Source organism: Panthera uncia, chromosome X (assembly GCF_023721935.1).
Source record: "Panthera uncia isolate 11264 chromosome X, Puncia_PCG_1.0, whole genome shotgun sequence".
Lineage (NCBI taxonomy): Eukaryota > Metazoa > Chordata > Mammalia > Carnivora > Felidae > Panthera > Panthera uncia.
This window is the reverse complement of record NC_064817.1, coordinates 31,963,311-31,976,803: the sequence shown is the minus strand read 5'-3', so window position 1 is coordinate 31,976,803 and position 13,493 is coordinate 31,963,311. Positions and strand designations below refer to the sequence as shown.

At 39.2% G+C, this 13,493-nt stretch overlaps 1 protein-coding gene across 2 annotated transcripts in view; it reads right to left on the bottom strand.

Annotated features, from left to right (window-relative positions):
* Positions 1 to 5,636: 5,636 nt before the first annotated feature.
* Positions 5,637 to 13,493, bottom strand: part of SYTL5 (synaptotagmin like 5) — a 107,975-nt gene continuing 100,118 nt past the window's right edge. For both annotated transcript variants that reach the window (XM_049643685.1, XM_049643686.1), the window contains 4 exons: positions 11,739 to 11,847; positions 10,245 to 10,380; positions 6,950 to 7,158; positions 5,637 to 5,858 (listed from right to left, as the gene is read on the bottom strand). In XM_049643685.1, coding sequence (XP_049499642.1) covers positions 5,716 to 5,858; positions 6,950 to 7,158; positions 10,245 to 10,380; positions 11,739 to 11,847 — 597 coding nt within the window. In that variant the 3' untranslated portion in view covers positions 5,637 to 5,715. The remainder of the gene's footprint in view (positions 5,859 to 6,949; positions 7,159 to 10,244; positions 10,381 to 11,738; positions 11,848 to 13,493) is intronic.

Here is a 13,493-nt window from a genome sequence, read left to right as displayed (position 1 = left end):
ACAAATGATGGACATAAACTGTCTTGTAACAGAATGGTTCCCTTCCTTGTTTCCAAGTGAGAAATATTTGAAAAGTTTTATTGTTTGGACTCATAATTCTCATGGATTTGCACAAACGAGTGTCAACTTTCTGAAGACAAAATTAACCTTGGGCGAAGCAGAAAAAAATGCATGGAAGGAGCAATCAGACTCTTTCCCAAAGTAAGCAGATCTAACAATAAAGAGGTGAAACGAAAATATTTAGATTCAAACACGTATCTAGTTCTCTGCTCTTCGATAAGGAGCCTTTTTTTCCCTCACAAATGCCAATGACTTAAACTTTTGCTTTAAATTATAATAAAATATTTTACTTTCTTGCTGTGTTAATCTCTGCCTCAACCAAAGAAAAAGAAAAGCAGAGTTAAGTCTCCCTTTGTGCTGAGATACTAAAGATAAAAATATGATCTACTACCCCATATGAGTGTTTTGTCATGTACAGGCAATACTAACTACATATTCCACTTCCCTTTTCCAAATATGGAAGGAACCCCCTGCCAGAATAGTTTGATGAGTTCTAGGGAGGCAAATGAGGTAAAAATGCTGATCTTTGAAACACTGTGCATTCCTCATAATGCCAAGAGTAGTTTGTATTTCTATGGAATTTGTTTCAACAGAACGGTAAATTTCCTTCTGTAAATAAAAAGCACAATTCTGAACAACAACCCTGTGAGGAAGGCAGGTTTGATCTCTCTAGCATGAAGGATAAGCAATGGGCCACAGAAAGAGATGGTCTTTACACCAAAAGAGGGTGTTACGGAAAGGCATGGCAACATGGTTTGCTTGTAGATTCCACAACCTGTTAACAAAAAAAACTGACCACAGTTTTTCTCCCCATCAAATAAAACACATTTTGAAATATTTATTATCTAGTCAGATGAAGTAGGAAATTCCAGCCTAAAAATAAATTACTATTACCCACAATGGGTAATATAGCACAAAATAAGATCTTTCTTTCTTTCTTTTCTTTTCTTCTTCTTCGTCTTCGTCTTCTTCGTCTTCTTCGTCTTCGTCTTCTTCTTCTTCGTCTTCTTCTTCGTCTTCTTCTTCTTCTTCTTCTTCTTCTCCGTTTTTTTTTTTTTTTTTTTTTTTTTTTTTTCCTTTTCCCCCTTTTTTTTTTTTTTTTTGTATTTCTATACACCGGAGACCACTTAATTGTACATAGAATGATTAAGTTCCAGCCAAGCATTCAGGAAAAGAAGGGCCCAAGAGATTATGAACAACAGAGTGCTGTATCTAGCTCACCAATGGCCTCCCCCACCCCAGTGGTTAAAATTTACAAAGCATATTTACATATATTACTTTCTTTCATATCTTCAGTAACTCCAAGTTATCCTGATTATTCCTGTTTTACAGGCAAAAAGATCAAGGCCTAGATTGGATACTTAACTTGACCGAGGTCACATAGTTGGTAAGCAGTCAAGACTTGAGCTAATATCATCTGAGTCCGAGGTTAGGCTCCTTCCATTTCACCATGATTGCCTTGCAATGAACAATGTCCAAGTTAGCCAAATCTAACCTGCCATCATGACATAGAGTGAGTCCAGTTATTACAGTTGAGTTATTTTGTCTTCTTATGCAGTGTTTCTCAAACTGTGATCCATTTGTATCAGAATCACCCAAGAATCTTGATTAGAATGATGGGAATTTCTGAGGATTTTGTTCAGTAGGTTTGGAGCAATGCTCTGGAAGCAGTGTATTAAATTCATACTCCGGATGATTCAGATAATCCTTTGGAATCCTCGATGTGGCTCAGTTTCCATGGCTATTGTTCAAACTTTGCTAGATCCAATTTTTGTTATAGTGTTACCTGTGTAGATTTCCTCCTCCTGTTTGTTTTAATTTCAGAGGCCATAAATGACACCATTATAGGAGGAGAGCCCTTCTGCCAACTTCTAAAGGCAATGCTCTGTTTAATGTGAAATATCTATATGGAACAAAAAAAAATAAACATTGATCATAGTCCCACATGCCATAGGCTTTTACTCTGAGGTACTTCCGGGATGATTCAATATTTCGATCTACTTTGCTTCTAAAAGTAGGATTTGCCCTTGTTTCTTCGATGACTTTCTCCTCCCCCATCAAATATAAACCTTAGGGTAGCAGGTGATGATGAGATGATATTACTGTGAATCAGGCGGGCCATCCATTAGTTACTTAAACACTTAAAGATCAATGGTCATATATTTGTGTGGGTTTATTAAGGAAAAGGAGACTAGGATTATGAAGTTCCATCAAAGTATCTTTGTGTTTGGCATTTTTGTGTCCTGGAAGATCTACAACATGATGATTCCAGTTATAGTGACAATGTAAGTGAAATGAGAGCTGATAAATTATCTTCCAGATGTCCTGAAAGTACTGTTGACAATCTGAATGGATAAAGTCAGGCTTTAAAGCTTGCCCATGTCCCTTTACAACTTGTATGATTCAAGTGAGGGAATGCTGAGGGCTGAGATGTCCTGACAAGGACACTCCAGCAAGGTCATGGTATCTTCTGAGAAGGCGATATGGAGAGCTGGGCTGGAGAGCACTCTCTGTGCTTTTATCTATGCTGAGATAGACTGGGCTGAACTGTCCAGCTGAACTGGCTCAACTGGGTAGATGACAGTACAAGGCACTGAGACAGGATATACTAGAATAGGAAGAATTGGGTACAAGGGGAAGGTGGAATAAAGGGTTCCATTTTGACTATGTTGAAAACATGAGCTATGCTGGTGGATAGGTCATATAGGTAGGTGGGTCTGAGTCTAAGGCTGAGAGGAAGGGTCTGGGTTGGAGATGTGAGTTTGAAGTTATAAGCATATAAAACTACGAGGGCAGCATACATGATAATGCCAGAGATGGTGTATGAAGTGATAAGAAACAACAAGCACTGAAGAATCCGATGCTTATCATTTAACAATCTTTAACAGAGAAGGAGAGGGAGCAACTAACGACACAGAAAAACTAGGCATATATGATATTGCAGAAGGCCTCTACTGAGGGGCTACTGGGTTGTTTTCTATCTTTTGCAATAAATACTTTTGTATGTACTCATTTCTCACATCTGTATCTATCTCTGTAGGACAAATACCCCAAATTGGAAATACCCAAAAATCTCATTTTGAATTTCGAAGTGTTGATGTTTGAAAGAAAAGGTTTTTCAGAAAAGCCACCAAACGTAGATAGCTTAGTTAACCATATTTAACATGGCATTTGATAGGAATGGTTAAATAAATGTGCTATATCCCTATAATGTAATACCCTATATGCATAAGAAAGAATGAGACTATCAATCATTTCTGCTATGGAAGGGGAGGAAGGCAGATGGACTTTTCACAATTTTGAACTATTTGAATTGTGTGCCATTCACATATGTAATCTAGATTTAAAAATATTTGTACTCCTACACAATACTTAGTAAAAAGAATGACATGAAGATCAATTTACCTTTTCTCTCTGAGAACAACATCGCAGGTTTCTGATGGACTTCTGCATACCTAGGTTTCGCATTGTGGAAATACCCAGTTAGATGTTGGATTTTATGAAACCATAATACAGAAAACTGCTCTAAATGTGGCAAAGATCTGAACACATAAATTTTATGCTCATCTAGAGTTTAAGTTATAGATTTTAGAATTTATTATTTTGCCACTTTTATTGTTAGCGAATAAATCTACTTCATTTTATTTACTGTATTTTTAAAAATTTTTTTAAATTTATTTTTGAGAGAGAGAGAGAGAGAGAGAGAGAGAGAGCAAGCACGGAAGGGGCAGAGGGAGAGGGAGCCAAAGAAGTAGACTCCAGGCTCCAAGCTGTTAGCACGGAGCCCAATGCGGGGCTTGAACTCACAAACCGTGAGATCATGACCTGAGCCAAAGTCGGACGCTTAACTGACTGAGCCACCCAGGCGCCCCCATTTTGTTTACTTTAGAGATGTCTCCATACTTCACCATCATCTCCCTCTCACGTGTCCCCAAAATATCAATGAAGACAGAATGGGTCAGGTCAAGTCTGAAGACAAGTTTTCCAATACAGGAAGTAGTGATGATCTTACACTTTGTGTTTTGTTTCTTAAGAAGGGCAACATAGGGATGGGAGTTTGAGTTTTTAAAAAATATTCCATATATACTGAGCTACACTAGACTGGTAACTTTAATTTTTGAGAATTAGCCTTTTTTGAATAATACTGAAAATGGACTGCTTATTCCCTCAGAATAATGCTAAATATATTCTTAAATCAGTTTTCAAAATTCAAGGAGAAATTTAGAATATGGAAAAATTAGCTTGAATAAGCCTAAAGATGATTCTACCTTTCTTACCACTAAAATTCAGTTTCTATCCTTTTAAAGATTTTATATGAATTCAAGTAAAAAAATGAGCTGAGGGGCTAGACTAGGACTCTGGCAGAAAAGTCGATCAGGTACTTCATACTGAAGTAATCTGACTCTGCTCCACCTTCTTTCATCTATGCCCTCCTCTCCACCTGGATAAGCACAAGATTATGCCAGGGGCTACAGTAGAAAGAATACTGGCCTATAAATCACAGCCTGGATTTAAGTCTGAATACAGTCATAGCTTCTATATGACCTTGGCCAAGTCACGTCAGCTCCCTGGGCTTCAGATTTGGAATATGCAAAATGAGGAACAGGTCTGAGGTACCTTTCTGCTTCAACTACCTTTGCATTTAAGTTTGGTGGCTAAAGCATCTAGAATTCCAGGTAACAGAAAGTATGGTAGACTGAACTACTGGTAACAATTCTTCTTCCCTTTCTGCATCATCAGTCTTGCCATGGCTTCATCGTGCACAGATGGATTTTCCTGCCTCTTGATTTTAGGCTTGGCCATATGACTTCCTTTGACCAAAGAGATATCAGTAAATATGATACAAGCAGGAGCTCAAAATGTGCATTAGTTCTTACTTCCTTGTAGTTAGTGGCTTAGAATATTTTATAAACTAATTGTTTATCATAGAACTAATTGTTAGGTCATAAGTAGGGTGACCCTACATCCCAATTTTCCCAGTTCAATCCTGGTTTACATCTGTTGTTCCAGTATAATAATTTCGTTCTTCTCATTCTCAAAAGTGGGCTGATTTAGATTATAAATTATATAGTCACCAAAAAAACCTTTCAGTTCATCTTGAAAACTTACCTGGTTAATCCACAAGTTTGCTACAATAACAGGGCCACCTCCTTGTCCAAGCAACCATCCCCACCATGCCTTCTTTGGACTGTGGGGATTCCCAGGGTGAGAAAAGGGTAGCCAGTATTCCTTCTTACTCTTCAAGTGATCTATATTATGAGTGGCCCTCAAACCCTTTTAAGAAACCCAAAATAACTCATTAATAGAAGTTTAGGGACTCCAAATCTCTACTGTAGTTTCAAAGAAGCTTGCACCATTTCCCTTATGGTATAAAGCCTATGAATCACTGTACAATTTGCTTGCTGACAGGACAATGTGACACACTTTCCATCATCCAGTCAAAAAGGCCGTGGTCCATGGACATATGGAGGTACATGCTCTTATAGACACTCAGCAAGTCCCTAAATGTTCATAACACTGACATCTCTCCCCACATGTCCCAGTTCCCTCAGGTGAGAAATGGCAGGGAAACAGAATCTCAGGTACCAAGCCTGATAATAATAGGAAATGGCAGCCAGACAGTGCCTGGAGGCCCCATTTTGGAGACTGGTACCTTCAGAGTCTACACTTCCCCATGCTGGAACGGAGCATGAGTACACCCTCTACGGGAGTCCCGGGATTGTCGGCCATCTTCTGCCAAAGGCGTTGCTCTTCCCCCTGAGAGTCCATCCAATCCACGTTCTTCCCATGGCTCATACCTGAAGAGGGGGAAAAGGAGTGTTACACTTCACAGATGAAACATTTCGATCTTCTGGAAGACACTTATCAACCTCTAAGGGGGTCTTTTGAGCAGAGAGTCCTTCACTGGCTTGTTTTTCCTTACCACATCTAGTGAGTAGTGTTAGTTAGAACGAAAGACTTCCTTTGTAGTCGGACTACTCACTTCTGCCAAGATGAAGAGAAACAAATCAGGATGGCCCTAGTAGGTCATTTCCACCACCCTCCAATTTGGTAGTTTATCACAGAGCAGGCTCTCTTCTGGACTGAGTTAACCTGACAGAAGAACAGGCTGAACGGGTGGGTCTCTGAAGCACTCACTTTTTAACAAGGCCCTTTGTTAAACTCCCCACTGACCTGGGGATTTTTCACTTTAGTGGTATAGATATTCTTGGCTCTCCTTAATCTATAACAAAGTAGAGCATCATAGAGGCAGGGTTGTTCTTAACAGGAATATAGACCATGGTGCATGCAGACCCTCCATGTCTTACTTAAATTATGGAATAATGAGAATCTGGGGGGCTACATGTGCTCTACCACTGTCATTTCCCTCCAATTCACCCTGTTGGCTTGCACCTTGTGGCATCGGTAGTATGCTTCCATAATCTGTTTAAACAACATTAGATGTTATTTTTTAGCGGGGAAAACGGGTTTCCTTTCCATTCAACCAGTGAGTAATCTGAGAAGAGGATGAAGTAAAGTTGGTCTTGGAAATTGTTCTCTCCCCTGTCAGAAGTCTGTGCTGTCTTGGTGATCTTCTCCTGAGCAAAACATGAAATAACACCCAAGCAGGTAGTTGAAATTCACTTAGACTAAGATGTAGGTGATATTTTATAAAAGGACTGAATACAAACATTTTATATCTTAAACTTATAGCCAAAGGATGCAGACTTATGTAGTAGTATTTTTAACAATGAACAGATTCTTGGCTAAAGGGATGGAGCATGTGTGGTAATTTCAGGAATCAGTTAAGCTGAAACTATGTGTGCATCTACTACACGTTAACCGGCAGGAACCACTCTTCTGCCCCATGCCTCGTCACAGACCATCTCAGGGTCCCCAAGTCCCTCACCAGTTCCAGAATTCAAACGAACTCCTCCCAGAAAGATGTTGCTGGAAAAGGCCTCCTTGTCCCAGACAGTAAGTTCTAGGCAAACATTCCTTATGTCCTGGGGATGCAGGCCACTGAACATGAAAGTATGGTTCCACTGAGGGTTAACACTCTTTTTTATTACCAGAGTTTTGTGCTTGGTGGCTTTGCTATCATCAGGGAGCAGGTAGCTGCAAGAGAAAATGCAATCAAGCCATCGGTGAGACAGTAGCAATGGCATCCTTGAGTAGTCATTTCAATTCCCCATCATTCTTTAAAAAATTTTTTTTTAATGTTTATTTATTTTTGAGAGAAAGAGAGACAGAACGTGAGCAGGGGAGGGGCAGAGAGAGAGGGAGACACAGAATATGGAACAGGCTCCAGGCTCTGAGCTGTCAGCACAGAGCCCGATGTGGGGCTCGAACTCATGGACTGAGATTATGACCTGAGCTGAAGTCAGAAGCTTAACCGACTGAGCCACCCAGGCGCCCCCAATCAATTCCCCTAATTCTTAGTATGTGTGTGTGTGTGCATGCGTGTGTGTGTGTGTGTGTGTGTGTGTGTGTGTGTGTATTTGATTTTTTTCTTCTAGGTTCTTCTATGCTTAAATCTAGATTTAAGTGGATTGGTTTATTGTTTATTTTAAGTAGGGCGATAGTAAAATTCCTTCACTTTCCTTTCTAATCCTATTTTGGTCCCTCATCTTGAAATGAAATATCTCCTATAGTAGGTTCTTACAATAAATAAGACACCTTGCAACACTTGAGATTTCATTTCATGTACCAAGAAAAAGACTCCTTATCTCCCAATATTCATTCTCTCCTTCTTCTTTAAAATACTCATTTTTTTTTTAGTTAGGCACAAGATTGCCCAGAATAAAGACAACATTCCTAGCCTCCCTTGCAGCCTATATAGCTGTATACTAAGTTCTGGCCAATAGGACACAAAAAGTGGCTCTATATGAAGTTTCTGGGAATTACCTTATGGCTGGAATTCAGATGGCATAGCTGAAACTCCAGCAGCTACCTGGGCCAATGAGGTGAATACCATAACAAGACAGAAGAAACATGGGTCGCTAATTATCATGAAGCTTTCATACCTGCCCTAGATACTTTACCTTTTGTGTTTGTTTACATGCAACAGAAAAAACTTTGCTTTCTCAAGCTCTCTTAAAAAAATGTAAGGTCTCTTGAAAATCAGCTCAATATTTAAGTGTAACTAGGGAGACAATTTACTAGAAAGTCATAGGCCCTTTTTCATTATAGAACAAAGATACTATCTTTTATTATCTCTGCTTTGTAAATGTTCAACAAGATACAGTGAAAACTATTTCAAAAGATGTTAAATCACCCCTGTAAGGTGACAATGAGGCCATAGGAAGGAGCCATCCCCTCATCCCACCAGACAGTGAGCAGGAAGAGGCCGGAATGGATGGTGGGGCTGATGAGAGAAAATGCAATGGCAGGATACAAATAAAACATATCTTTTGTGCTTAAAACTATTGTGAGAAAGACTGAAGGACAGATGGACTGGGACTCAGGCCCACACACTCACCAGCAGGAAAGTCCCAGATATCTGCTTCTCTTTATTATTTGCTTTATCAAAATTAGAATGTTGTGAGGGTAAAAGTTTGACTCATTTTCTTATAGAGACAATTATACTTTTCTAAGAAGGATTGATGAGAAGAACAGTAATGTGATTGACTCAAAGAATTAACCTCATGCCTAAAATCTATAATAAATCCACAAAACATAAAGAGAAAGAAAGCCAAATATAACACTACAGAAAATCATCAATCACAAAGAAAGAGAGCAAGAGAAGAGAGGAACAAAGAAGAACTACAAAAACAACCAGAAAAACAATGAACAAAATGGCAGTAAGCTCCTACCTATTCAAAATGATCTTAAATATAAACGGCCTAAATGCTCCAATAAAAAGACAGAGGATGGCAGAATGGATAAAAAAACAAGATCCATCTATATGCTGCCTATAAGAGACTCACCCCAGACCTAAAGACACATACAGAGTGAAAGTGAAAGGATGAAAAAATTTTACCATGCAAATGGAAGCAAAAAAAAAAAGTCTGGAAGAGCAATAATACTTAGACAAAATAGACTTTAAAACAAAGGCTGGCTGTAACAAGAGACACAGAAGGGTATTACATAATGAGATAAGGATCAATCTAACAAGAGGGTATAATAATTGTAAATATCTATGCACCCAATATTGGAGCACTTAAATACATAAAACAAATATTAATGGACATAAAGAGAAATTGGTGGTAACATAATAACAGTAGGGTTTAACACCCTACTTAAATCAATGGCAGAAAATCAATAAGGAAAAGGTATCTTTGAAGGACACATTAGACCAGATGGACATGACAGATATATACAGAACGTTCCATTCCAAAACAACAGAATACAGATTATTTTCAAGTGCACATGGAACGCTGTCCAGAATACATCACATCTTAGGCAACAAAACAAGCTTCGATAAACTTAAGAAGACTGAAATCATACCATGTATCTATTCTGACCACCATGGTATGAAACTAGAAATCAATCACAAGAAAAAACTGGAAAAAAGAACTATGCCTCTGCCAAAGCACTCTCCAGTTGATATCTCTGGGGAAGGTGCTCTGAAGTCTCTACTTTTTACAATTTCCCCTAAGAGAGCAAAACACCAATGATCTAATATTTTTGTTGCTTTTGTATATTACCAGTATCAAATAACAAAGCACAATAAAAAATATATTACATGTAGAAAATCATATTTTCTCCTCCTTTGAGAAATGAATCTTACAGGAAAATCTGCCAGTATTGAGGATGAGAATGATGAGAAATCCTGAAATATGCTGGAAGCAAGCTGAAAGCTAGAATAAGCAGCCCCCTCTATACTTGTGTTGTTTCATATCTAAAAGCCAGTATTTATGGGGCACCTGGGTGGCTCAGTCAGTTAAGTGTCTGACTCTTGATCTTGGCTCAGGTCATGATCTCACAGTTTATGAGACTGAGCCTCGCACTGGGATTCAACTTTTGAGATTGTTTGGGATTCTGTCTCTCCCTCTCTCTGCCCCTCTGCTGCTCACTCTCTGTTTCTGTCTCTCAAAAATAAATAAACTTAAAAAAAAAAAGGCAGCATTTAAGGGTAGCTCTTACCTTGTACATTTAGAGTAAGACTAACACAGAAGTCTCACAGCCACCACTGTCTTATGGATCACAGACCCTCTCATCTCCCATTAAGTATTTTCTAAAATGAGTTAAAACAAAATTACCCCTTCACAAAGCTATCGCAAGTGCCTCCCGACTTCACTGCGGTCAAATTCTTTGCCTCTTTGATGAACACTTCCAGTATTCCTCCAAATATTACAGGTGACTCCTTCTTCTTTCCCCTTTTGAAGCTCTTCTTTCCTGCATCAGCCATCAAAATGAGAGAGATTGAGAGAGACGGAGAGAGAGGGAGGGAGAAGGGAAGTGAAAGAAGGGAAGAGAGAGAGGGTTCTATTTCAAAGTTCAGAAAGAAAATCTGCAAATACTTATTTCATTTGCTGACTGAATCAGGTCTTTATGCTACCGTGTATTTTTCCATGTATTTATTTAAATGTTTTTTACCCCACTGGATTCCTTCTGGATAGGTCTCCCATTTGTGTTTGTTGAAAAACAAGAACAAATAAATTTATTTTTTTTCAATATATGAAGTTTATTGTCAAATTGGTTTCCATACAACACCCAGTGCTCATCCCAAAAGGTGCCCTCCTCAAAACCCATCACCCACCCTCCCCTCCCTCCCACCCCCCAGGAACAAATAAATTTAAAACTTTATTCCCCAACAAGGAATATCTTTTCACAGGTATATATAGAGAGAAAAGGGAAAAGACCCTGAGAGCTGCCTGAGCCACATTCTTGCTCTCAGTGAGAAACAGCTACAGTGAACACCACACACAAGTGTGCAGACTCCAAAAGAGAAAATTCCATAAGTTCCTTCTTGGATGTTTCAGTCTTACAAATTGAGAACTGTGCAAGGCCAGCTCCAAAGGCAATATATAGCCCAGGCACAACTACATTTCTGAGTGAGAGAAAACTCTTCCTGTGTCACATTTTTATTCTGATGAAATGTGCTCAACGTGAATAATCACCACCACCACCACCTTTATTTAGTGCTGCTTTAAGCACTTTGCATGAATGAACCTATTTAATCCTTGCAATAACCCTATGAAGGAAACGGAGGCTGAGAGACGGTAATTACTTGCACAGGGTCACAATGAAGAGGGTGATAACGAATGGAAGGACAAAGGAAGCTGGCTATAGGAGTTGATGGTAGAAGGGCAAAAGGGATTTAAAAGTTGACTCCATCTGGATTTTTCCTTTGGTGTGTTCTAGTCAACTTCCTCCTCAAGACTCCCTGAGTAACTGTCAATATCATAAATAGGTACAGCAGCTTTTTACACCTCCCCTCTCAGCAGACTGTACCACTCCCTCCCTCCCCACTCCATCCTGGGGAAGATTCTAGATCTCTGGGACTTCCAGGAAACAAATATCACCATTAAGGCTGGTTTCTAAGTATGAAATTTGCCCTTTACTTGTAAAGATCTTGCACCCTTCCCCATATGTCAGATATACTTCTCAACTCTCTCCAGTTGGTGACACCTAATCCTTTACATTTTCATCCGCGTAATGGGAAAGTAACATAATCCAACAATTCCTGAGCCCTATTCCCACGCTTCTAGATACAGAATGTCCTTGATCAAAGTCACCAATTTTTACTCTACCTTGAACTTGTTCTAGAGGAAGCACCAGGTTCTCCTCTGGGGGAATGTAACGTAAGACAACTGTCAGCTCTCCTTTATAGTGAAGGCCTATGTCAGCAGCAAATTCCACCTGGCCAACAAAAACACGTGAAAAGAAAAAGTGACAATGCTTGCTTTATTATTTTGTAGCCCATGTTTGAATGTACAATATTAACTTGCTGGATTAAATATGGCAATCCATTTCCATTCAACTATGTTAGAATTTACTGGTTTAAGATATGCCTTAGGTATAAGAAAAAGAGAGGCTGGAAAACTCTATGAAGGTATTTCTCTGCAACTTTTAACATTAAAGTAAAAGGAATTTGAGAGGAGATATAGGACACACGTGTGGTCAGTCAGTGGCTACTGACAGTCTATGGTACAATGAGGACTGGAACCCATCAATGAACATATAGGTTGGGGTATGAGGTGGAAATAAAGATACCACTGAAAACAGCCCCAGAAGATCCTTCTCCTTGTCTGTTCTTGAGGTCTCAAGGCTTTCCTAAGTGACCAAGAGGGGGAAAGTAGGCAGTAATGCTTGGTTCACATTGGGCTGCCAAGCCACCAAACATTAAAAACAATGTTGGTAATTCACATCATTAAAATTCAATGTGGAAGCGCTGCTATAAACATTGGGGTACATGTACCCCTATGGGTCAGCACTCCTGTACATACAATGGAATGCTACTTGGCAATGAGAAAGAATAAAATCATGCCATTTGCAGCAACATGGATGGAACTGGAAGGTATTGTGCTGAGTGAAATAAGTCAGTCAGAGACGGACAGATATCATGTTTTCACTCATATGTGGACCTTGAGAAAATTAACAGAAGACCATGGGGGAAGGGAGGGGGAAAATAAATACAAACAAAGAGGGAAGGAAGCAAACCACAAGAGACTCTTAAATATAGAGAACAAACTGAAGGTGGATGGTGTGGGGGGGGGGGGGGGGGGAGAGGGAAAATGGGTGATGGGCATTGAGGAGGGCACTTGTTGAGATAAGCACTGGGTATTGTATGTAAGCCAATTTGACAAATTATATTTAATATAAAAAATAAGTTGAAAGTTAAAAAAAATTAAATAAATAAATCATTCAATGTGGAAAAACTGGTTCACTTGGATATTGCTGGTGGGAATGTAAAATGGTGTAGCCGTTTCAGAAAACAGTTTGGTAGTTTCTTATAAGACTAAGCATACAACTACCATACAACCCAGCGATTATACATTGGGACGTTTATCCCAGAGAAATGAAATATTATGTCCACATAAAAAGCTGTATGCAAATATTCATATCATCTTTATTTCTAATAGCCCCAAATTAGAAACAAACTAGATGACCTTCAAGAGGTGGCTGGTTCAACAAACTATGGTACAGCCATACCATGGGACACTACTCAGCAATAAAAAGGAATGAACTAGCAATATACACAGCTTGGATGAATCTCGACAGAATTATGCTGAGTGAAAAAAAACCCATCTCAAATGATACATGCCATACAATTCCATTTAAATGACATTCCTGAAGTGACAAAATAAGCGGTTGCTGGGAGTTAGGGAAGGGTGGCAGGAGGGAGGTGGGTATGGTTATAAAAGATCACAAGGGATCTTTGCTGTGACGGAACTGTTCTGCATCTTGGCTGTAGTGGTATATAAACAAAGCTACACATGTGATAAAATTGCATAGAAAACACACACACACACACACACACACACACACACACACACACACACACA